Source organism: Salvelinus sp. IW2-2015, linkage group LG16, assembly GCF_002910315.2.
Source record: "Salvelinus sp. IW2-2015 linkage group LG16, ASM291031v2, whole genome shotgun sequence".
Classification (NCBI taxonomy): Eukaryota; Metazoa; Chordata; class Actinopteri; order Salmoniformes; family Salmonidae; genus Salvelinus; species Salvelinus sp. IW2-2015.
In genome coordinates, this window is record NC_036856.1 from 15,406,254 (window position 1) to 15,432,570 (window position 26,317).

The 26,317-nt window shown below is 44.5% G+C and overlaps 1 protein-coding gene and 1 non-coding gene across 2 annotated transcripts in view; both read left to right on the forward strand.

The window, feature by feature from the left end:
* The window catches only part of LOC111975938 (C3 and PZP-like alpha-2-macroglobulin domain-containing protein 8), a 47,395-nt gene that overhangs the window by 14,535 nt on the left and 6,543 nt on the right, over positions 1 to 26,317 (forward strand). The window contains 18 exon segments of the mRNA XM_024004609.2: positions 1,097 to 1,328; positions 1,933 to 2,086; positions 3,285 to 3,424; positions 3,566 to 3,617; positions 3,966 to 4,264; positions 5,595 to 5,820; positions 6,124 to 6,300; positions 7,157 to 7,238; positions 16,830 to 17,011; positions 17,163 to 17,249; positions 17,382 to 17,518; positions 17,781 to 17,936; positions 18,556 to 18,618; positions 21,854 to 22,107; positions 22,226 to 22,313; positions 24,572 to 24,646; positions 24,757 to 24,862; positions 25,108 to 25,218. Of these exon segments, the coding sequence (XP_023860377.2) occupies positions 1,097 to 1,328; positions 1,933 to 2,086; positions 3,285 to 3,424; positions 3,566 to 3,617; positions 3,966 to 4,264; positions 5,595 to 5,820; positions 6,124 to 6,300; positions 7,157 to 7,238; positions 16,830 to 17,011; positions 17,163 to 17,249; positions 17,382 to 17,518; positions 17,781 to 17,936; positions 18,556 to 18,618; positions 21,854 to 22,107; positions 22,226 to 22,313; positions 24,572 to 24,646; positions 24,757 to 24,862; positions 25,108 to 25,218 (2,621 nt within the window).
* Positions 22,862 to 22,916, forward strand: LOC111976180 (U7 small nuclear RNA). Its single transcript, XR_002878896.1, has one exon. It is a non-coding gene; the product is annotated as a U7 small nuclear RNA (small nuclear RNA).

Here is a 26,317-nt window from a genome sequence, read left to right on the forward strand (position 1 = left end):
CGTCTGGGTAAAAGATTGAAAGGAATGTAAGTCTTATTTATTAATTGCTTGCTTTTCTAAAGTCTCCCAACCTTGCCAGCAGGCATACCAGCTGAGATAGTTAGACAAGCTAGCTACTCTAACTTGAAATGGCTTCTTGGTATGAGGTTTGGAGATTGGGAACCTATCTGAGCTAGCTTAAAGCCAACTTCATAAAATTGCTAGGTGGCTTGTAGTATTACAGAGAAATGACAACAACAACAAAAAATATATATATATATTTTATATTTTTTACGGGTCAAATCTGAGGTTGGCACGTGCCCCTGTGCCCCCTATGAGTATGACACCTGTGTGTCTGAATGCATTTGTGTGTGTGTGTTTGAGAGAGTGGGTGGAGATGGTCTCAGCTGCAACAGATTGTGGGTATTTAATTGGGATTTGGTGGTGTTCCAGATCTGTGAGGATGGAGGAGTGGGAGGGGTAAGGGAGCACATATTTGAGAGGGGGATATTTCACCACTGCACTTTCTCCCAGTGGGTGTGAATGTGGCCCATTTAAGCAGGGTTGTCTTGGAACACACATCGGCTTTCTCAACAGCTCCTGCTATTCATTTCCAGCCAATATAAATGAACTGGCCATAGATTTCCATATGCTTGATTCCTTTGGGCAGAGTTATGTTCTGCCTAATTTCCTATTCAATCCAACGCTTTGATTTCCCTTATTGAGTGTATCAAAGTAATTTTGGGTTGACTTTGATCAAAAGGCAGTGCGTTAGTAATTTCCGAGAACACTTATTATGCCCTGTGAAAGCCGGCCAAAACCAACGTCAGTACGGGTAGCCAACAATGATCTCACTAATTTACAGCTTTACTGAACACCTGCCTGTTTTTCACACCTATGTATTGCAATGTGTTATGGGCAGAATATTACTTAGTTACAGGTGTTTCCCAGATGAGACACATATTAGATCAATCCCCTTCATTCCCATAACATGGTCTTGTTCCAAACATTAGTCTGAAACAGTGTTTTCTATGGGGTCATGATTAGAGAACATTGTTTGTTGGAATGGTGTATTAGCTTTTGAGTAAAAATGTTCCACCCAAATCTGTTTTGGCAGTGATGTCACCGGCGAAGCTGAGTTACGATTGGACGTTCCAGACTCCATTACCACCTGGGTGACAGAGGCCATTGGCTTGTCAGAGGAGAAGGGGCTGGGCCTTGCCAAGAGGGCGGAGCTTCGTACCTTCAAGCCCTTCTTCGTCGACTTCACCCTCCCCTACGGTGTGATACGTGGGGAGCAGACCAAAGTACCGCTGACTGTTTACAACTACCTGTCTACCTGCGCAGAGGTGAGGGGGCGAAAGAAGGGGTGGATCCTATACCATGACGACCACAAGGAAATATGTACGCTTGGAGCAGAGAAATCTGGTCCTAACATGACCATAAGTGTGTCCATCCTCCTGTTTACAGAGATGACATCATGATGTTGGCAGATGAGCCTGTTGAAGGGCTATGCATGGTGTGCTTTAATGTCATGTTAGGTGATTATGTAAGCCAATGGAGCCCTGCCTTTGATGTCTGCCTGAAAACATGTGATTCTTATATTTCCTGCAGTTATTTACGACTTGTAGCGTGTGGGTAAAGAACAGTGAAACAATCTGACTGCATTACCGAGCCCTCTGCGAAATTTGGACGATGGGTGGAACTTAATCCTTCAGGGAGCCTTAGAGCCATGAGTCAGTCAGCATGGAAAATGTGCAATGTGATTTGAAATTCCCCAAAATCCTTTAAGAGCTTTGAGGAGGTCACGCTACATGAAGGGACGAAACGGAGAGCAGATATGACGAAATCATGTCTTGTCAGAAGATATCCATATCTGTTGCACTAATGCAGTGCCTTCCTGTGTGTGTATGTATGTGTGTGTGTGTGTCTCCCTCTCTCCATCTTGCTCAGGTCTATGTCAAAGTCACCGTTCCCAAAGGCATCAAGTTTGTGGGTCACCCCGGGAAGCATCACCTGACCAGGAAGAAATGTGTGGCTCCTGGAGAGGCCACACCCACATCCATAGTGCTGTCCTTCACTGAGCTGGGCGCGGCTAACATCACAGGTTATTCCATCTAGTCAGTTACTGGGGAACCACTGGGGAAGAGTTCCAAGTTCTCTCATAGTTCTTACGGTTCTGGAAAACCTCTCGTTTTCTGATGTTGTAAGCGTATTGCTAGTAACCTTAAGTTAGGGATTTATTTGATTCATAGGATATTGCAAGGTTGGTATGGTACACTGCCCTTGTTGTGAATTGCTGTTGTTACATGCTGAATGAGTAACAACCTACCTTTTAAACTCTCCTCTCCATCCAACTCTAAATTCATGAGGCCTTTGAAGGCCTGTACTGTATGCCCAACGAAGGTTCAACTACTACTAAAAGACCCTGAGGCTTAAAGCTTCTGCATTCTTCCCAGACGAACAGTTAATGAAGAGTTTGTGCATATATTATGACGACATTGCGAAGTACTGCACCAAACATCTTAGTTAGATGTAAAATTGCGCGACTAAGATTTCCTCTGCAAAAACTTCAAATGAATGACAGTTTTCTTGAGTTTCTTAGATTAATTGTGACTATTTTTGAGGAAATGTATACTGGCTACGGCCTCTCAAATGGGCAATGAGTACTATTGCCGCTTTTTTCTCGCAAGGTCTTTAAGGGAGTGTGCTAGCACACTCTTTCGGTTCGCCTAGCCGCCAGCCGAACTGAAGCATGCTGACGCCTTTAATGTGATCTGGTCATCCAGCGATACAAACACAGTCATCAAAGGTACAAAGCAGGCCACCAGCGGGGAGCAGCCGGGCCTTGCACTGACACTCAGTGGCATGTTGATGAGTTTTCAGGTCACTGGTGGTCAATGGGCCCCCGCAGCTCTCTCGTTCCCCTGGCCCCTAGTCTTTCCTTTCACTACACACATACAAGAGAACACATTGGCACACAGCCACGTCTCCAATGTGCACACCTCCTTGCAAAGGGAACTACATGTTCTTTGACAACCATGATTTGTGTTGTTGTGCAATGTGGTATTGTGTTGCTGATAGATGTATTTCAAAGCAATTTCATTAACATAACTATGTTTTCTTCAAATAGCATTCTTCACGCTATAGTCTTTTGGCTGCTTGTTCGGTTTATTTTATACAGTACATTTGTACTTAAAATGTATGCAATAAAAGTCCTGCTAAGTGGGAACTTACAGGCAAAAAAACCCATCCTGATATAAAGTATGGTGAGGTGAAGTGTGTCTCTGTTTTTCCTGCCGTAGCACGGGCCATTGCCTATAGTGAGCCGGGCTGCTGCTTAGATGGACTCCAGTCAACTAAAACAGGCAAAAACATAGATGACCTGGAGGACCGGAGGACCCCCATTGGCCTTGACTATGTCCGAAGGAGTGTCCTGGTGGAGGTATGAGAAATAGGGGAGAGACTGCATGGGGAGAGAGCTGAGATGGGGAGCAGATGCTTGCTGTCCCATGTACTGCTGTACCATGTACTGTCATTAGTAGAGAGTGATGTCAGCTCTAACATGTTGTTTCTCCCCCTACAGCCAGAGGGCCTGCCCAGACAGTACACCTACAGTGTCTTCTTCTGCCCCAACGGTCAGTATTCAGTTATTTGCGCGACTATTGCATCTTGCCTATGCCGCTCGGCCATCGCTCATCCGTATATGTACATGTTCTTATTCCATCCCTTTACATTTGTGTGTATAAGGTAGTTGTTGTGGAATTGTTAAATTACTTGTTAGATATTACTGCACTGTCGGAACTAAAAGCACTATGTGTATGTGACCAATACAATTTGATTTGATATATGTTGTACTATAGTACTACACGGGTATAAGAGCAAATTGATTTTAAGTGTTACCCCATACCTTTCTGCCTCTACAGTCTGGTTTATTTTCTGCACTGGGCCACAATTTAATGTGAATCTGACATTTCTATTCTCAGAGCGAATCCACATCTCCACACCCAACAAGTATGAGTACCAGTACGTAAAGAAGCCGGCCAAGATGACTCACTTTGAGGTGGCAGTGAAGACCCACAACGATGCCCATTTTGCCCTCTCACCCAGCCCCCACGACTGTGCTGAGATGCTGGAGATTGTACTGGGGGGCAGACAGAACACCCGCTCCTGGATCTCCCTGGGCAAGATGGGTGAACCAGTGGTCAGCTCCCCCACCCCGGGCATCCTCTCATGGGATGAGTTCCGCAGCTTCTGGGTCAGCTTTAAGGGTGGTGTGGTGCAGGTGAGAGGAGGGGGGGTGGTCAAGCCTCTTTCTCTTGGTTATTGTAGCATCTATTCTATATAATGAGTTCTGGGATTTGTGTCCTCATATGAATCCTATACAGATCCACTGTGGCATTTCCAACAAAGAGCCACAGTCAGACAATCAGACAGACAGACAGACAGACAGACAGACAGACAGACAGACAGACAGACAGACAGACAGACAGACAGACAGACAGACAGACAGACAGACAGACAGACAGACAGACAGACAGACAGACAGACAGACAGACAGACAGACAGACAGACAGACAGACAGACAGACAGACAGACAGACAGACAGACAGACAGACAGACAGACAGACAGACAGACAGACAGACAGACAGACAATCACTCAGTCACTCACTCAGTCACTCAGTCAGGGCTTGAGGTAGAGTATAGTAGTGAGTTGGGGTAGTAAGTTAGAGAGGGAGTGTTCGACTGGGCAGGCACAGGGGCTGTGTAGTCAAGAGGACTGGCGCCACTTTTAATGACATGCTTGTGAGGTCACGCTTAACGGGCTGGACACTCTGTGATCTGTGGCGTCCGCATGGCGCTGCCTGGCACACGGGCCTGAACCCTGCATTAGCCTCGTACCATTCACCAAAGGGAGCAATTAAAACCTTGCACTAGAACCCAGTATGGCCCAATAAGATTCATTTATTTTTCTAGTGACTGATTGCATTTCATTTTCAGCTCTGCATGGTCTATGGTTTAATGTGATTACAAAATGCCTAGAAATACCCAGGGTGCCATCTGTTCATTTGGAACTACGGATTGAGTGGATGTAGGAAAAAGGTGATGCAGACTGCTGTTGCCAACTCTTGGAAATTGACTTTATGTGTGCCTAGAATTTGAAATGCAAAAGCAACCCAAATGGCTTTTAAGTAGAATCTTATTGGCTTCCAGTATTTTACTATTGACTTTAAGCCACAGGGGCTTCCTCTATACAGCATTAGCAAACACTTATTTCTATCATGTTATTAGATATTCATTTAATCAGGGTGAAATTCAGAACCACATTTATATCGTGTCAGGCTTTTATTTGAACCTGGCAAAAACCAGGTCACTACACATTGTTGTAACAACCATAGAATTTGAATTACAACATCCTGGTTTATCTCTCTGAGTTTGACCAGTACTCGAGGTAGAAGTTGCCCTTAAGCACAGATTTAGAATCAGATACCTTACCCTCAATCATAATCATTAGGTCAATGAAAGACACCTGACCCTGCATCAGTGGTTAGGGACAACTTCACTCTTTCACTCCAGTCAAAAACCTAAAATCTCTCAAATCGATCTCTGATAGGTCGGACATGGTTTGCAGCCATCCAATGAGTCGGTGATCCTACAGTGGTCTGGCCCCCTCCCTGGCCAGGTGCGTCACATAGGTTTCTCCACGGGCTGGGGCTCGGTGGGTGAGTTTAAGATCTGGAGGAAGGAGGACTCTGATGAGAACCACAACGAGGCCTTCACCCTGGGCGTCCCTCACAACGTGGTGCCTGGCTCTGAGACCGCCACTGCCTCCATGATAGGTGAGGAGGGACACCATTTATTTCTCATCCTTCTTAAAGACCTATCATTTCCATTATCTGAATGTCTGCTTCTCCTCCTCCTATTCACTTTGACATACCTTGTCCGTGTGGTTAATTAGAGTTGGAATGAATCATTTCTCTCTGAATGACGTTTGATGGAACAGTTGTAACCTACCATTTGTAATACTGTTGACCCTGCAGCTGTGTTGAAGAAGAGATGTTATCTTAATGAAACTAACTTTATGTGAGGCAGTGTAGCAGTGTTGCTGAACAGTTTCTGTATTGTGTTTTGTGATGTGCCAGGAGACGTGATGGGCCCCACCCTCAACAACCTGGACAAGCTGCTGCGGCTGCCCTTCGGCTGTGGGGAGCAGAACATGATCCACTTCGCCCCCAATGTTTTTGTCCTCAAGTACCTGCAGAAGACCAGGCAGCTCAGCCCTGAGGTGGAGGCTGAGGCCACAGACTACTTGCTGCAAGGTAACCACCGGAGAGATCAAGTAGTTCAAGGGCTTTGAGACCTAGGGCCAAATCCTACCTTGAGAACCTTGAGATATTCCCGTTGGGTGATGTCAGTTACCCCTGTGAAGATCATCTTATAAAGTCAATGCATTTACTGTCCACTTAGTTCTAAAACAGTGTTTCTCTGATATTCACCAAGGGCCCAGATTCACAAAACCTTCTTAGGAAGAAATTTCTTCTTAACTGCCATTTTTTTCCTTAWCTATAGACTTAAGAAGAAAGTTAAGAAAAGTTGCTATTCCTCAAAAGGTTATTGGAAATGRTATTGCGCAATTTCCTATGTTTCTTCTCCTTAAGCAAAAAGTTAAGAAGAAATTAGATTCTTGAAAATAAAGTTATTGGAAATGTTGTTCATTCCAAGATAGCCTTAACCCTTGTCTTAAACTCAGGGCAGTGAGGAAAAAGCTCAGGAAAGCAACTGAACATGTTTTATTCACTCAGACTTCCTCTGAATGTTTCAGTGTTGATTATTTTAAACCCAAGAACATGTTTTAGAACAGTAATCTCAGTAAGAAATACGCTAACATGATTGCTATTGCTAGATAGCTAGCTAAKATGGTTGCTTAGCAACAAACATCTTAAGACAATTTGTAAGAAGATATTTGAGAAGTTCTTAAGAAAATCATTACATCTTAAGATATTGTTGAGGATTTGCACGTACAAACTATCTTATGAAGTTCTTATTTRTTTTCTTAAGAATCTTACGTTTTTGCGTAAGTGTTTTGTGAATCTGGGCACTGGTTTGGATAGCAATATTAATGAAAAAGTGCTTTAGCATCAACCCGATAATTCCCTCTCCCATGTACTATCCCAGGGTACCAGAGACAGCTGACCTATAAGCGCCAGGATGGATCCTACAGTGCCTTTGGAGAGAGGGACTCCTCTGGAAGCATGTGGTAAGTCATCTACTCTTTCCTTAGGTTTACATCCCTCAGTAAGTCCTTTACTTTTCACTTAGGCTTACATCCCTCACTTAAGTCCATTACTTTTCACTTTGGTTTACATCCCTCAGTAAGTCCTTTACTTTTCACGTTGGTTTACATCCCTCAGTAAGTCCTTTACTCTTTCCTTAGGTTTACATCCTCAGTAAGTCCTTTACTTTTCATTTAGGTTACATCCCTCAGTAAGTCCTTTACTTTTCACTTAGGTTTACATCCCTCAGTAAGTCCTTTACTTTTCACTTAGGTTTACATCCTCAGTAAGTCCTTTACTTTTCACTTAGGTTTACATCCCTCAGTAAGTCCTTTACTTTTCACTTAGGTTTACATCCCTCAGTAAGTCCTTTACTTTTCACTTAGGTTTACATCCCTCAGTAAGTCCTTTACTTTCCCTTAGGTTTACATCCCTCAGTAAGTCCTTTACTTTCACTTAGGTTTACACCCTCAGTAAGTCCTTTACTCTTTCCTTAGGTTTACATCCCTCAGTAAGTCCTTTACTCTTTCCTTAGGTTTACATCCCTCAGTAAGTCCTTTACTTTTCACTTAGGTTTACATCCCTCAGTAAGTCCTTTACTTTTCACTTAGGTTTACATCCCTCAGTAAGTCCTTTACTTTTCACTTAGGTTTACATCCTCAGTAAGTCCTTACTTTTCACTTAGGTTTACATCCCTCATAAGTCCTTTACTTTTCACTTAGGTTTACATCCCTCAGTAAGTCCTTTACTTTTCACTAGGTTTACATCCTCAGTAAGTCCTTTACTTTTCACTTAGGTTTACATCCCTCAGTAAGTCCTTTACTTTTCACTTAGGTTACATCCCTCAGTAAGTCCTTTACTTTTCACTTAGGTTTACATCCCTCAGTAAAGTCCTTTACTTTTCACTTAGGTTTACATCCCTCAGTAAGTCCTTTACTTTCACTTAGGTTTACATCCCTCATAAGTCCTTTACTTTCCCTTAGGTTTACATCCCTCAGTAAGTCCTTTACTTTTCACTTAGGTTTACATCCCTCAGTAAGTCCTTTACTTTTCCTTAGGTTTACATCCCTCAGTAAGTCCTTTACTTTCACTTAGGTTTACATCCTCACTAAGTCCTTTACTTTTCACTTAGGTTTACATCCCTCAGTAAGTCCTTTACTTTTCACTTAGGTTTACATCCCTCAGTAAGTCCTTTACTTTCCTTAGTTTACATCCCTCAGTAAGTCCTTTACTCTTTCCTTAGGTTTACATCCCTCAGTAAGTCCTTTACTCTTTCCTTAGGTTTTACATCCCTCAGTAAGTCCTTTACTTTTCATCTAGGTTTACATCCCTCAGTAAGTCCTTTACTCTTTCCTTAGGTTTACATCCCTCAGTAAGTCCTTTACTTTTCACTTAGGTTTACATCCCTCAGTAAGTCCTTTACTTTTCCCTTAGGTTTACATCCTTCAGTAAGTTCTTTACTCTTTCCTTAGGTTTACATCCCTCAGTAAGTCCTTTACTTTTCATTTAGGTTTACATCCCTCAGTAAGTCCTTTACTTTTCATTAGGTTTACATCCCTCATAAGTCCTTTACTTTTCACTTAGGTTAACATCCCTCAGTAAGTCCTCTACTCTTCCTTAGGTACATCCTCAGTAAGTCTTTACTTTTCACTTAGGTTTACATCCCTCAGTAAGTCCTTTACTCTTTCCTTAGGTTTACATCCCTCAGTAAGTCCTTACTCTTTCCTTAGGTTTACATCCCTCAGTAAGTCCTTTACTTTTCACTTAGGTTTACATCCCTCAGTAAGTCCTTTACTTTTCACTTAGGTTTACATCCCTCAGTAAGTCCTTTACTCTTTCCTTAGGTTTACATCCCTCAGTAAGTCCTTTACTTTTTCATTTAGGTTTACATCCCTCAGTAAGTCCATTTACTCTTCCTTAGGTTTACATCCCCAGTAAGTCCTTTACTTTTCACTTTAGGTTTACATCCCTCAGTAAGTCCTTACTTTTCATTAGGTTTACATCCCTCAGTAAGTCCTTTTACTTTCACTTAGGTTTACATCCCTCAGTAAGTCCTTTACTCTTTCCTTAGGTTTTACATCCCTCAGTAAGTCCTTTACTCTTTACCTTAGGTTACATCCCTCAGTAAGTCCTTTACTCTTTCCCTTAGGTTTACATCCCTCAGTAAGTCCTTTACTTTTCACTTAGGTTTACATCCCTCAGTAAGTCCTTACTCTTTCCTTAGGTTACATCCCTCAGTAAGTCCTTTACTTTTCACTTAGGTTTACATCCCTCAGTAAGTCCTTTACTTTCCCTTAGGTTTACATCCTTCAGTAAGTTTCTTTACTCTTTCCTTAGGTTTACATCCCTCAGTAAGTCCTACTTTTCATTTAGGTTTAACATCCCTCAGTAAGTCCTTACTTTACTTAGGTTACATCCCTCACTAAGTCCTTTACTTTTCACTTAGGTTACATCCCTCAGTAAGTCCTCTTACTCTTTCCTTAGGTTTACATCCCTCAGTAAGTCCTTTACTTTTCACTTAGGTTTACATCCCTCAGTAAGTCCTTTACTCTCCTTAGGTTTACATCCCTCAGTAAGTCCTCTACTCTTTCCTTAGGTTTACATCCCTCAGTAAGTCCTTTACTTTTCACTTAGGTTTACATCCCTCAGTAAGTCTTTACTTTTCACTAGGTTTACATCCCTCAGTAAGTCCTTTACTCTTTCCTTAGGTTTTACATCCCTCAGTAATCCTTTACTTTTCATTTAGGTTTACATCCCTCAGTAAGTCATTTACTCTTTCCTTAGGTTTACATCCCTCAGTAAGTCCTTTACTTTTCACTTAGGTTTACATCCCTCAGTAAGTCTCTACTTTTCATTAGGTTTACATCCTCAGTAAGTCCTTTACTCTTTCTTAGGTTTACATCCCTCAGTAAGTCCTTTACTCTTCTCCTTAGGTTTACATCCCTCAGTAAGTCCTTTACTCTTTCCTTAGGTTTACATCCCTCAGTAAGTCCTTTACTTTTCACTTAGGTTAACATCCCTCAGTAAGTCCTCTACTCTTTCCTTAGGTTTACATCCTGCACGTCAGTTCACTCCCGATGGTACATAGTTTAAAACTGCATACTGCTCCTCCACTTACCCTGACCTGAAGTGGATTATTGGCAGAAACAATGGGAGCTCTTATCAGTAACATTGTATACGCATGTTCAACATTCATACCCTCATATTCCTGTGTTTAAATCGGTCTGAGTTATGCTCGCTGAGTGTTTATTTAATGTTTACACATCCCTGGAGGCAGGCAGGCGGCCACGACCATGTCATAATATTTGGAATAGTGAATACGGAGCGAATGAGAGGCTCCAATGTTCTGCTTGCATATTCGGGCCACTTGCATACCTTCAGGGTGATTTATTAGTTGATGTGGGTATTATGATATTTAATAGAGCTCAGACTGTGAAACAGTAGGTTAAATAAACCCAGGAGAATCATACACAAACTTCTAATTGGTTCCCAAGGCAGCCGTGGGGCTCCAGTAAGCTATTTGCTGTTAAAGAGGGTTAATGCATATGGAACAGAATGGCCCCTGTTTGTTTTGGCCCAGGGGCGAAGTAGCACCTCTGTATGTAGGCTACACTGACTACCCCCCCACCCCCTCTCAACCTCCTCCTCAGTCCCCTACTACCACTGGAGACACAGGAGCTTGCTAGGCGCTCGGCCACTTAACGAAAAAAGCATTTTGACTTTCGACATGCCCTAGAAACTGGAACTAGTGCATGTCTTGTCCAAAACAATTGAATCACTGCTCTGGTGTAATTGGTAATATCATTCAACTTTTCCATGAAAACCCTTGAAACATCCATATGCGGGAAGAGGATATTATGAAGATATGAAGTGTAACGGTCATAATAGTGTAAGCGTCGGTTTTGGAGCCACGGGCAACATGGCAGGACACAGATGTTGAACCTTATGTAAACCTGTAGCAACAAACTCTTTATTAATCCATCAGCTTGGTGTTTATATGTCAGAACAACCCACCTTTTGTTTGGCCTCCAGAGTTAGTCATTCATACAGGTCATTTATGGGCAGGTAAACAGCGTTCTTAATGCAGTGTTAATGTATTCCAGTTGTAAAATGGTATCTAAGCGGAAATTGCAGGGCATAATGAAAAGATTGTACATAATGACACGGGCAGTAATGTCTCCATAGGCTAATGCTGGGTCTGGGTGATGCCAAGGCACTTAGCCCTACTCTACTCTACTTTTCTCTACTCTGCTCTACTCTACTCTGGTCTACTCTGCTCTGCTCTGCTCTGCTCTACACTGCTCTACTCTGGTCTACTCTGCTCTACTCTACTCTGCTCTACACTGCTGTAGTCTGCTCTACACTGCTCTACTCTGCTCTACTCTGCTCTACTCTACTCTACACTGCTCTACTCTGCTCTACACTGCTCTACTCTGGTCTACTCTGGTCTACTCTACTCTGGTCTACTCTGCTCTACTCTGGTCTACTCTACTCTGGTCTACTCTACTCTGCTCTACTCTACTCTGCTCTACACTGCTCTACTCTACTCTACTTTGCTCTGCTCTGTTCTGGTCTCTGTGTCTGTCCCTGTGGGTTGAACAGTCCCTGTGGGTTGAACAGGACCTCGGGGCACAGAGCTGAGGATGAGGAGGGGCTGGTTCTCATCACTAACCCTTGCTTGCCTCTCAGGCAGATGCAGATACCACTGGTGTGTGTGTGTGTGTGTGTTTAGGGGGGTGGTGTTGGGATATATCAACATATCTTTGCGGGATTGGAGGTGGGGGTGTTGTGGTGGGGCCTGGAGCGGACGTGGCAGCCCCTCTTCCGGCATCGCTTGCATACCTGTCTCCGTCTGGATCCAATGAGAGCCACATGCTGCTGTAATCTGCAGAACCCCCACCATCACCACCCTCCACCCCCTCAAACCCCGTAGCCTACTTAATACCCTGGCCTGGGGTAAATATGCAGCCCGATGGAGGGCTCCACAGCTCCACACTGTGGGTCTGTTATTGGTAGTCACTCTAGATATCCGCGTTGCCTCCCACAATTTTCAAATGTTCCTAGGGTCTGGTTTTCAAGACTATGTTAGTGGTGCCTGATTAGATACACACGGGACGTGTTGAGGCTGGCAAGGCATTTCCCTGTGAATGAGATTGATCTGGCAGTGGGGCTAGAGTGGATTGGATAGCAGAGATGGAGAGAACTGATCTACAGTGTTGTTAAACTATCTATTTCCAATCCAATGCCAAACATTGGGTGATTATAGCAGGAATTTMGTGTTTTTATCAAGCCAGATCTTAGATAACTGGGTGCTGAATTGATAGATGTTTACATGTTGAAATGGAGAATGGTTGTTATTGTTCTGTGCTTGGATGTGGTAACCCTTTCTCTCCCCTCTCACACACACTGCCATGGAAGCCCTGGTGTGTGTGTATCCATGTGGTTTAACCACAAACAGAGCACTCTGTCCTTCATTCAAACTGAAACTGCCTGCAGTAACGACTGTGTGAGAARCAGGTTAATCTGCTGCCTTTCAAGACTTTAAGGAACTTGAACTATCATTTTAACTTTGAGAAACTATCATTTTGACTATCTTTACTTTGAAGATAAAAAAAATCTTCTGTTTTGGACTTCTATAGAAAACCTCAGTCTATTTGGACTTCATATGCCCCAAGTTTTACAACTGCTACTCAAACGATAAATATGTTTATAAAACCTGCATCAAAATAACCAGTAGCCAGGGAATTTATCATGTTGTGGAGTTGTTAACATGGGCCGTATTTGTCAGTAAGTCTCGGTCGTTCCTGTAGGCAGTTATAAAAACCTTGGTTTCGACTTGCATTGACGTTGCAGGATCCAGCTCCAGTGTGCTGTTCTGAATGACCTCTGCGTGCTATCCAGAAAAACATGTCAACAACCTCCCCAAACTGCAATACAAGGGGAGTGGAAGCCCGGAGGGAGGGACTTCAGCGGGCCAGAGTGGAGGAAGCAGCCCTGTCTCTGTCGTTTCCTCACACACTAAATCATCTATACGCTACCCAGCACCTCTCCCTGGGGCCTGGCAGTTAAAGCCGGTGACACAATATTACTTAACATTATAAAAATTCCTGCCGGCTTAAGACTCCATCCCTGCTGGCTCTCTGGGGAGACATAACTTCCAGGGCCCAGCAAGGGAAGATTTAGTACCGTGGTTTATGGGAGAGCGTTTTTTCTTACTCTTGGTTTGTTCCTTCAGTTACAGCCCAAATGTATGTTTGGGGGAAAAACACACATGGTTTATTTATTTATTTCACCTTTTTATGGTAAGCAGCTTGCCTCATCACTTGGTTGCTCTGGGGAGGATGCTGTAATGGAATGCCAGTCTGTAATTGAAGAGCATTGGCCGTTGTGTGCAGGGGTTACTGAAGGGCAGTTGTTTATGTATGAATGTGTGTTTATTAGCCTAGCCAGGTCCCTCAGTCATCACCATTGGCCTCTCTGTGGGTCTTGAGTTCTTCTCTGTGGTTCCCGCTGTGATTCCAGTTCAGAAACTACAGGTCACACACTGTTGCTGGAGATTAGGAATGCCAACCCTGGCGATGGCTGTTTGTATAAGTTCAGAATGCTTACGGGATATTCCGGCATGCAGAAACATACTTGATTTTGTATTGTGAAATTCCTTGTTCTTGAGACGGAACAGCTGCTGTATCCTGTGGTGGCAATATGCGCTTTTCCCACTCCTCCTCCATCTTCCCCTCTTTCATCTTCATCTGCTCTCCCTCCAACCCCCTCTCTGTCAGTTAGTCTGTTTTTGCCTGACAGGATTTTGATGTAGTTTGATCTTCTCAGCATGACGTGCTGTGTAGTTTGGCATGTATCAGCTGCCATCTCACTCATCCCTGTTACTGTTGAGAGATTTAAAAGGTGTGACTGGTTAGGGAATATTTCACCCCATTCAAATGGTTTATGTGAACTCCGATGTGAAGTTTGCTAAGTATTTTTGAAAGATATGTCAGCACATGCTTGAAAGAGACCCAATCCCTCTCTGTGTCTCTCTCTCTCTGTGTCTCTCTCTTCGTCTCTTGAGAAGATCTTCGGTGTCTCTCTCTAACATTCGTCATCCTCGCTAGTCTCTCTCTCTGACGGGGTCTGTCTGTCTCCTCTCTATCTCTCTTCCGCTGGGGTTTCGTCAATCTCTCGGATGCTGCTCTCTAACTTTTTGGCTCTCACGGCGCTCTCTGGCAGCTTCGCTCGCTCTCCTGCCTTTCGCTGCGCTCGTTGCTTTGCCTCTTCTCTCCGGGCTGGGTCTCTCTACGGGTCTGCCTTCCTCTTCCTCTCTCCCTCATCATCTCTCCTCCTTGATCGTACAGGGTCTGGGGGGACTGAGGGTCCTCCTTGGTAGCTGTTTGGTTGAAATCTCTTTTCCTCAAGTCTCGGTGGGTTATCTTCATGACCGTAGGACTGCGAAGCGCGCGAACTGGCCATCCGCTTGGCTCTGCAGTACATAACTACGCACCTGACAGGACAGAGAGCGAGACAGAGGCCTTTCTCTAGCTACACGCCATGGGGAGCATCCTCAACACGACGTCATGCCGGAGTGTATGTTTGCGCTGGTAGGTGTTTCGTGGGGTCTGGAGTGTTGGAGCTGTCGCTACTGCCTACTCTGCTAGGCGCAGTGCCGTTTGTTGTGGGCGATGTTGTTTAGACACTATCCACGCGCTACTCCATGCTAATTAAACCACCGATGGGGGTTATTCTCCATCTATTAAAGGAGTGAGGAATTCCATGGAAGACAGAGTCTCCAGTCTGAATCGGCATACAAGTGACCGTGCGTGAAAACACGGGAGCCTTCCCATGGGAGACGGAATACCGAGCATAACGACTACGTAGTCAAGGATAAGTGGGTAGGCTAGCTAAGGTGGTCAAGGTGGAGGGTGGCACGTCAATCACTACTGACCCTCCTTTCACTATTTGAGGAACACCGGTCGTCACTTTCTTGCCACTATAAACTATGGACTATTATATAGGCACAGGTTTCCGACTGTATTCCGCCTCTCCATATTCGGCGGCTGCTATTCTTTAGCAAACAATTCTAATCAGCATAGTAGAATTTTTAGGTTGTATAAACTTGGGTGATCACTATTCTAGCAAATGTTTGTCTACACTTTCAAGGGCTCAGGACCTAAACCAGACTTTCCTTTAGGAGTATAAGGGGATCAAGGGATTTTGTATCTACTCAACCAGAGATAGATTAGTAGATTGGTGGACTGTTGGAGGTGTTGTTGACTGATGGGTTGTTGTGGTTGTGTTGGTGGTTTAAGTGTGGTTGCGGTGCTGTCTGGTGTTGTTTGGGTTGGTTTGATTGTGTTTTGGTTGTGTAGGTTGGCATGTGGTTAGTGTGGTGTGTGTAGTTTATGTGTTTGTTTACTGTGTGATTGAGCCTGTGTCTGTAGTCAGTTGATGCTAGTGTCGTCTAGTATTGGTATATGTGCCGGTACATTCCCATCAGTTGGAAATGTGGATGTCCTGGCACAGAGCCCATTCATTTTTGTTATGCTCTAGTGGCTGTAATTTAATATCTAATCCCTGGCTGACTGCATCAAGAGATTTATGAGGAGGACATGCAGAGACAAGGATGCCTGTGAAAGGTAGTACACCCCGGCCACATTCCTGTCACCTCGCCATGCTCTTACCCTGGTGCTGAACCCTTGACGACGTGCTTACCGACCTGTTGAACTCTCTCCAGTGTGCATTGAGGCAACCCATAGGACACACTGGCAGTTGAACATTTGATCACCGTCATGGTCGCTCTAGTAAAAAMAGATCTTTGGCTATTGAAAGGTAGCAGTGTCCTTATTTTAGGGCCAAGTGTGGAATGCTCTTTATCTGCCAAAGTCATTGTTGCAGAAGAATGTTGCTGTTTATGTGTACAGTGACCGAGTCCATGTAATGTTTATGCTTTGTCCTACATTGAGTGTGTTGCCAATACCAATGTTAAAATCCAGATTGTTATTGTGTCAGCTCTCTGTTCATTCAGGCACAGCTCTTCGCAAAGTATTCACAAGGTAGTTCTTCCCTCTAGTTCCCCTTCCATCCATTTCCCTCCTCCTTCACCAAACCCCCCTCCTCTTCCAGTCTTCCTATCCTTCCCTATCTATCCTGAAGGGCTCTCCGGAGAATCAGGCCTCTAAAACTGATACCAACTGAAAAGGGATACTTGACATCAAAGCAAAACTCCTTCTTCCTTCCAAATTCAGTTAATTAAAAGGTAACTGGGCAGATTAAAGTGAGTGACTGTTGAGGTCTCTCATTTGAGCACATCTGGAAAAGCTCCTGCCTTTAATGGCAAAGTCGATGTTTATTTGCCTTTTGATAAGCAGCACATCTGAGTTGGGGAGTATGAGTTGGAACAGGACWGATCTTGAACACTCAGCAAAGATCAAATATGCCGGACTTAAGTGAAAGATGAATACGGAGGGATGGAGGGAGTTGTGGAGAGAGGTGTATCCATCACTCATACGAAGGTTTGGTCTCTGTGCACACATATGTGTGACATGTGTTAGTGCACCTGTGTTTATGTCTATTTAAATTAATATGTGTACTCTTCCCCAGGAGGAGAAGACTGCTGTGGCCAAGGCAAAGGGTTTCCTGGAGAGTAACACATACACAGCTGATGACCCGTACACCACAGCCCTGTCTGCCTACGCCCTGGCCCTGTTACGAAGCCCCTACGCCACCCTCGCCCTTCGACGCCTCAACCACATGGCCATCACACAAGGTACTCAGCTGTTAGGAAGTTTGGTTGCCTACCAATTCATATGAAACACTAAGCTGACATGACTAACCCACTGTTCTCCCTCATACTGTTTCTTACACTTTCGTCTCTCTCCATTTCCTTTTTTCTCTTACTTCTCTCCTCTTTCAATCAGATGGCTTTACCCACTGGAGTCTGACTGGCAGCACGGTGACAGATGAGGCCACCTTCATGGGCTTTAGTGACGGTCTTTCTCAGTCAGGTAGACACACACTGTCAGGCCACAGCCTGACTGTCCTCTATGATGGATGAATCTGATGTTCTCAGATCGGGACTTTTAGTGTTAGTGTGGCTGTCTAGTGTTTGTACGCTAATAGTCTCCTCCGTGTCCCAGTGGTGTCAGCGGAGGTGGAGATGACAGCATACGGTCTGCTGACCTACGCCCTGCTGGGTGACGTGGCCTCCGCCCTGCCTGTGGTCAAGTGGCTCTCCCAGCAGAGGAACGCCCTCGGGGGCTTCTCCTCCACACAGGTACCCCTCACAAACCCTGGAGAACCAGAGCCTCTCAGTCTCTTAGTCTAAAGTATTCTCCCAGATGCATCTCTCCCATATGTATTGTGTTTTTTTAAGCGGCCAAATGTGGTTTTATTTGACCAGGTTTTACCAGGTTAGCCTGATAATCTCTTTTAGAAGAGAGAACTGTCCTACCAAGGTCTATTTGAAACAACTGGTAATTGGTCATCTGGTGTCCAAAGCCTCCTTCTAATAACTGTCTGTCCATCCACTCTCCTAGGACACGTGTGTAGCTCTTCAGGCYTTGTCTGAGTACGCCATCCTGTCGTACGTGGGAGGAGTTAACCTGACCATCTCTCTGGCCTCTACCAACCTGGACTTCCAGGAGAGCTTTGAACTGCACCGCGACAACCAAAAGATGCTGCAGAGCGCCTCGGTAAGGAGTAGTGCCACGTTGCCACTAGACTCTAATGTAAGGTCAGTTATGGTTTTTCCTTTAATAGTTAAGGTTAGGATTGGAGGAAGGTAATCTGATCCTAGATCTGTTTCTAAGGGCATCTTCTTTCTGAGGTAAACGCTCTTTCTCAGATAGTGAAGAGACTCCTACTGGACCAAGATACACACTACACACAGAAACTCAAGTTACACAATTGTCTGTTTTCAATGATGAAAGGTACCTTAAATAACATCCACAAAGTCAATTCACTTGACGATGACAATGAGACTCTATCTAAGAGCAATGGAATGAATATGTTTCCCAGTGAATGAACCAGTGAGTGTTTTCAGGCGGTTCGTCTACATTTCCTTCTCATTCCCAAGCACCTGCCAATCAGTCACAGTGAGGGAGTAGCTCAGGTGAAGGCTTGAACTTTTGTTCCCTCTGCCGGGCATGTAATTCTCTGCTGTAATTAGCTCTGTCAGTTTAATTGGGGGCAATTTAGCTGTGCTGGTTAGTGGCCAGGCTATTTGACTGCTACTGCTTYGGTCTACAGCATTAATTCACTTGATAAGTGTCTCTCTCACCCCCATTTTTTTTCTCCTCTCGCTCTGTCTAGATCCCCAGTATTCCCACAGGGCTGTTTGTCAGTGCTAAAGGCGAGGGCTGCTGTCTAATGCAGGTATGTTACTACTGATCTCCTCTTCTATCATTCTATCCTTCAGTCACACTGAGAATCCACCAGAGGGGAAAAGCCAGTCCATTCCCATGACTCYTTGCTCTAATGCCCAAATTCCTGACTGTAAATTGGAATGATCTGGTAAAACTTAGGCAATTGTTCAGCGGGGACTGTTCGTTCCTCAATAACACTGACCCCCTGGATAGGATGCTGTTTTCGCTGTACCTTGTCACTAAAAACAAAAGGCTCTTTGAGGCCAGGGTGCATAAACAACTTCTTGGGGGGCCAGTTCCTCCTCTCTTCTTCTCTCCTCTCCTCTGCTGGATGTTTAGAAGAGTGTGTCAACCTTATCCCTCTTCACATGACAGGTGATCATTACGCTGGTCTCAAATGGGCTCTGTGATCCTTCAGATAACACTTAACAGTTTTTGGATCCTTTGAAAAAGGACATAAAGCTTATGTGTATTACTACTATTACTACTYTTGTAATGCTGCATTTATATATATGTATATATCAATCAATCAAATGTATTTTATAAAACAATTTGTCACCAAGTGCTATAGAAACCCAGCCTAAAACCAAAGAGCAATAAATACAGATGCAGAAGCACAGTGGATAAGAAACTTCCTAGAAAGGCAGGYACCTAAGAAGAAACCTAGAGAGGAACCAGGCTCTGAGGGGTGGCCAGTCCTCTTCTGGCTGTGCCAGGTGGAGATTATAAGAGTACAAGGCCATTAAGGCCAGATCATTCTTCAAGACATTCAAATGCTCATAGATAACCAGCAGGGTCAAATAATTATCACAGTGGTTATAGAGGGTGCAGCAGTTCAGCACTTCAGGGGTAAATATCAGTTGGTTTTCATAGCCGAGCATACAGTGCATWCGGAAAGTATTCAGACCACTTGACRTTTTCCACATTTTGTTACGTTACAGCCTTATTCTAAAATGAATTGTCTATTTTCCCCTCATCAATCTACACACGATACCCCATAATGCCGGAGAAAAAACAGGTTTTTAGACATTTTTGCATATTTATAAAAAATMTKAAACTGAAATATCACATTTACAGGATTTAGACACTTTACTCAGTACTTTGTTGAAACACCTTTGGCAGTGATTATAGCCTCCAGTCTTCTTGGGTATGATGCTACAAGCTTGGCACACCTGTATTTGGGTAGTTTCTCCCATTCTTCTCTGCAGATCCTCTAAAGKTCTGTCAGGACGGATGGGGAGCGTCGCTGCACAGCTATTTTCAGGTCTCCAGAGATGTTAGATCGGGTTCAAGTCCAGGCTCTGGCTGGGCAGCTAAAGGACATTCAGAGACTTGCCCCGAAGCCACTCCTGCATTGTCTTGGCTGTGTGCTTTGGGTCGTTGTCCTGTTGAAAGGTGAACCTTCACCCCAGTCTGAGATCCTGAAGACTCTGGAGCAGGTTTTCATCAAGGATCTCTCTGTGTTTGCTCCATTCATCTTTCCCTAGATCCTGACTAGTTTCTCATTCCCTGCCACTGAAAAACATCCCCACAGCATGATYCTGCCTCCACCATGCTTCACCATAGGGATGGTGGCAGGTTTCCTCCAGACGTGACACTTGGCGTTCAGGCCAATGAGTTCAATCTTGGTTTCATCAGACCAGAGAATSTTGTTTCTCATGGTCTGAGAGTCTTTAGGTGCTTTTTGGCATACTCCAAGCGGGCTGTCATGTGCCTTTTACTGAGGAGTGGCTTCCGTCTGCCACTCTACCATAAAAACCTGATTGGTGGAGTGCTGCAGAGATGGTTGTCCTTCTGGAAGGTTCTCCCTTCTGCAAAGAGGAACTCTGGAGCTCTGTCAGAGTGACCATCGAGTTCTTGGTCACCTCCCTGACCAAGGCCCTTCTCCCCTGATTGCTCAGTTTGGCCGGGRYGCCAGCTCTAGGAAGAGTCTTGGTGGTTCCAAACTTGTTCCATTTCAGAATGATGGAGACCACTGTGTTCTTGTGGACCTTCAATGCTGCAGACATTTTTTGGTACCCTTCCCCAGATCTGTTCCTCGACACAATCCTGTCTCGGAGCTCTACGGACAATTCATTCAACCTCATGGCTTAGTGTTTGCTCTGACATGCACTGTCAACTGTGGGACTTTATATAGACAAGTGTGTGCCATTCCAAGTCATAACCTATCAATTGAATTTACCWCAGGTGGACTCCAATCAAGTTGTAGAAACATCTCAAGGATGATCAATGGAAACAGGATGCACCTGAGCTCAATTTCCAGTTTTATAGCAAAGGGTCTGAATACTTATGTAAATGAGGTATTTCTGTTGTTTAAAAAAATATAAATTAGCTAAAATTGTTTTCGCTTTGTCATTATGGGGTATTGTGTCCAGACTGAAAAATAATGTTTTTCATCCATTTTAGAATAAGGCTGTAACGTAACAAAATGTGGAAAAGGGAAGGGGTCTGAATACTTTCCAAAGGCACTGTATACACTGAGTGTACAAAACACCTTCCTAATATTATGTTGCACCCCTTTTGCCTTCAGAACAGGCTCAATTTGGACTACAAGTTGTCGAAAGCATTCCACAGGGATGCTGACCCATGTTGACTCCAATGCTTCCAACAGTTGTGTTAAATTAACTGGATGTCCTTTGGGTGGTGTACCATTCTTGATACACACGGGAAACTGTTGAGGGTGAAAAACCCAGAAGCATTGCAGTTCTTGATACACTCAAACCTGTGCGCCTGGTACCTACTACCATACCCTGTTCAAAGGWACTTAAATCTTTTGTCTTGCTCATTCACCCTCTGAATACACAATCCATGTCTCAATTGTCTCAAGGCTTAAAAATCCTCAACTTCATCTACACTGATTGAAGTGCATTTAACAGGTGACATCAATAAGGGATCATAATGTTCACCTGGATTCAACTCATCYGTGATGTCAATGAAATAGCAGGTGTTCTTAATGTTTTGTACACTCAGTGTATATAGGGGCCATGGCTGAAGAAGGCCACTATTGCTGCCTATCTCTGCCCCCCTCCACTCCTCCATACATCCCTCCATCTATTCACACACTTCATTTCCTGCTTTCACACCTCTATCCCTCCGTCAGCACATCCCTCTCTCCAGATTAGCATGATGAGAGGGAGCCTGTGTGTGTGTATGTGTGCATGCGTGCGTTAGCTTCCATATTCAATGGGTTTTCTCTGCACTACCTACTACACCCACAATCTGGAATACATTCTGTCTCTCCTCAGATTGATGTATCCTACAATGTGCCCGACCCCTTGGCCAAGCCAGCCTTCCAGCTCAAGGTGGACCTGAAAGAACCCAGGCAGGAGCGGCACCCGCCAGCACCACCCTCCCCCCACCACCCTAGTCCTCGCTCCCGTTCCCGTGCCGACAACCGCTCAGAGCTGAGCCGCAAACGCCGGGCGGCCACCGATGATGAAGACCCCGCAGCTCACCAAGACAACCTGGACTACCGCATCACCCTGGAAGCCTGCGCCAGGTAGGGCAGAGACAGTCGGCTCAGTGCAGCAGCCTTTAGCCTAGCTAGCATTTAGGCTGGTAGTTGGCCTATTTCTGCTAGCATTTAGCTTAGCATCTAACTCTGTTTCTCTCTACAGGTGGCTCCACTCAGGTTCTTCCAACATGGCTGTCTTGGAGTTCACTCTGCTCTCAGGTTTCTGTTCCGATGTGGAAAGCTTGGAGAGGGTAGGACATAAACATACACACACACATTACAATGACAGACAGACAGACAGACAGACAGACAGACAGACAGACAGACAGACAGACAGACAGACAGACAGACAGACAGACAGACAGACAGACAGACAGACAGACAGACAGACAGACAGACAGACACGACTTAAATCTGAAGACCATTTCAGATGAGGCGGTGTGGCGTCGTATTGATCAGGTGAATTAGGCAAGGATTTCCTTTCTTTTTCGGATTCCTCACTTGAAACATAGTTTTTGTGTTTAATAAGCTAAATTAAACCTTTACTCCAGAGCGATCAGTTCTAGCAACTTGTAGTCTATGATATTTCAGATTTAAATATGATTATTTACCATGATGTAGTTTGGATGTAGTGAAGTAGTTTTTCAAAGTAACTTCTTTTTTTTCTTAAGTGTAGCTTTAGTGTAGCTTAACTTCTTACACACACACACACACACACACACACACACACACACACACACACACACACACACTGTATATTCCCTGCCCAAACGCCAGTCCTATCTACCTACAGGTTATGGAACATTTGCTCTTTTACTATTTCTCCAGTAGGTTTCCTCAAGGAGAAAGCCCTCCACTTCTATGTCAAAGATAATAAAACCAAAACCCTTTAGTAAATACTACTGTATACTACAGTCCGCACAAACACTACAGTAATTACTATACTATATACTACTATTTTGTTACAGTATTTATACTATAATAAACTGTAGATAATATAGTATACTGCAATAAATACTACTATATACTACAGTAAAATCTCCKAAAACACTAAAGTGAATACTATAGTATTCCTACCATAGTATACACTATAGTATTTTTTCATGTGAGTGTGCTGGAACTCTTGACAGACATAGCCAAAACTGGGTCGACTGGATCTACGTGTGTGTGTTTATGAAGCAGTGGGGTAATCACTATTGAGAGAGTATTTTTACTGCAGTGTTTAAGGACTGTAGTGTTGTCTGGATGAGGGCCAACTCTGGCCCAGTGTTCATTACTGTGTCTCTGGGGCTCCACAGGGAGCCAGGGCAGGGGGCACCTACCCTCTCTTGGCCTAAAACCCAGCCGCCAGGGCAGGGGGTTGCCACTGTTTATCCCAACTACCCCCCTCTGAGAGCTAGGGTAGAGGGACCCAGGGACCCATAGCAGCCATCTTAGGGAGGGGTTAGTTGAGGTCACCTCCCCAGGCACTCATCAAATACTTATCTCCCCCATTACTGCAGAGTTATGTGCCACAGACTCCAGCTATACACCTTTATAAAGACCTACCTACCTGGGAGGAGATAACACACACACACAATCACACACACACTAGCTCCCTGAGACTTGAGGGAGTCAGTGCTGACCTGTGTTGTTTAGTGGCTAACAAGCTAGGTTTACAGAGCCACCCCTGCTAGCCTCCCTGCCTTACGACTGCCTGACTGCTAAGACCAGCAGGATTCCTCACTTTACGAGATGGAGCCTCGCTTATGCAGTCATGTGTTGTTGTTTTCATCAATGTTACTTGGAATGATTACACAACACACTTTGGCTTATGTCTCTATGGCTCTTTTTATCAGTATAATGGGGCTGAGCTGAATGGAACAAAATGCCTCACATTAACTATGCTACCTATTTTATTTTACTTTAAGTGCTAAGAGAAGGTGAATGGAATACATTTCAAGTTGTTACTATAATTATAGTTATTGTCAAGGGAGAAAACAACACAGCCAACACACAGCCTACTCACACACAGACATACACACACTCTATTACTCTCTACCGAACTCTGTGTGTGTGTGTGTGTGTGTGTCCCAGTGGCGCCAGCTCAGGCTGAGCACCTCATAAACTTCATCTGTCCGTAGGACTGCCACCTTCTAGAGAGCCCTGTGGGAGGAGTTAACACCCGTGCCCCCGTGCCCCCATGCTCCCCCCAACACCCAACCCCTTACGCTGGAAACAGCAACTCCCTCATAGACACTGATACTGTTATTGGAAGCTGTCTCTGGCTCCCTCTCTTCAGCTTGTAAACAGACTTGACCTACCTACTGTACAACTAGGCTGAAATGAAGTCACCAGAATACTGAGACAACAAAAAAGCTTTGTATTTAACCCTTTAAACTAAAAGGCTTTGACAGTGGTTCTGTACTGTATAATAGTGTTTGTTGAAAGGGATGTTATTGAATGTTTGGTTAATTGTAGATTAGAATATGTACTGAACCCCATCCTCTCCCCTTTTCTCATCAAACAGCTGCTGATGGACAAGAGGGTTGGTCTGAAGAGGTACGAAGTGGACGGAAGGAAGGTCCTCTTCTACTTTGATGAGGTACCAGTATATCACCATTGTGATCTGTTTATAGCTGTGGTGTACTGTACTGTGTGATCAATTCTAACTGGTTAACATTTGACCTGTCTCTGTGTTTTCCCACCACACAGATCTCCAGTCAGTGTATGACGTGTGTGGCCTTCCAGGCTGTCAGGCAGTACATAGTGGGCAAGACAGCGCCTGTTCCTGTCAAGGTGTACGACTACTACGAACCAGGTGTGCCTCTGATGTTATGAATATGCTCACTTTGCGAGCAGGGAAACCCTCCTCCATCTTCACAATGATTTAGTATGATTTACCGACAGCCTTCTCTCAGAGGAAATTGGAATTCAATAGTATGTGGTTTAAAATATAGAGACAGCGTTGTTTTGTGGAGAGAGAGGTGCATCCACCACTCATACAAATCTTTGTGTATGTGTGTTTCTGTCTTTCTCTCTCTCACACTCTCTCTTTCTCCACAGCGTTTGAGGCCACCCGCTTTTACAACGTGAGCGAGAGCAGTCCACTGGCCCGCGAGCTGTGTGATGGCACCACGTGCAACGAGGTGGAGAGCTCAACCAACCAGTGGATAGGTAAGAGCTACACCACCGAGTTACAACACTCTACTGTATTTCCATTAATGGAACTACACCATTATATTTGTGTGAGTGCCCATTAAGCTTAGCTAAGAGAGAGAGAGAGTGAAAGTGTGACATGTCTCACGGGGCTCCTCTGTAAACCTCCCTGTCCCTATGCTTTCTAAGAGCGTGTGTGTCGTGCCTAAATTGTTATTGGCACTGGCCGATATTGGAAAGAGAAGAAACAGAAAAACAGGCCCACACAGGAATGCCCACTGCCCCGGTTTTCATCTCCGAAGCCGAGTGGTTTTCGTTTCAGCGACACACAACCACCACACACACACACACACACACACACAACCACCACCACCACCACCACACACACACACACACACACACACACACACACACACACACACACACACACACACACACACACACACACACACACACACACACACACACACACACTCTCTCATTAGCGAGGACCGATGTTGCTACAACAAATGGTGAAGTTTGCCTCTGTCACCGTGGTGATGAGTGAGTGACCCTGTGTGTGTTGGCACTGTGTTTTGCCTGCCTGGCTGAGAGAGTGGCAAAGAGAGAGAGCCTTGAGGGGCTGGGACCCCGTGCAGCTGGAACCAAGACCATGCTCGGACCCTGGGGAACCGCTCATCAACACACACATCCTCTCGCTTCTCTCTCTCTCTCCTCTCTCTCTCTCTCTCTCTCTCTCTCTCTCTCTCTCTCTCTCTCTCTCTTCTCTCTCTCTCTCTCTCTCTCTCCAACTTTCCTCCCTATAAATATGTATTCTCTATTTCCTACCCTTTACCTGACCCATGTCGTGGATAAACGTAGAAAATAAGGTCTGTGGTAAACGCAGGCTTAAGAAATCGTATACATTTTGGTCTATGATAATCTGCATCAGCTAGCATCACTTTTTGTGAATTTTGAAGCGTTTATGTAACCAAAAAAAACACATAAAGCACTAGTATTTACCTCAGACCTTATTTGGGCGTTTATCCCAAAACCCTATTCTTTCCCCATTCATGTTCCCCATAGGAATGGCTGAACGAATCAGAGGTAACTCATTTCCGTTTTTTAGGGCGACAAG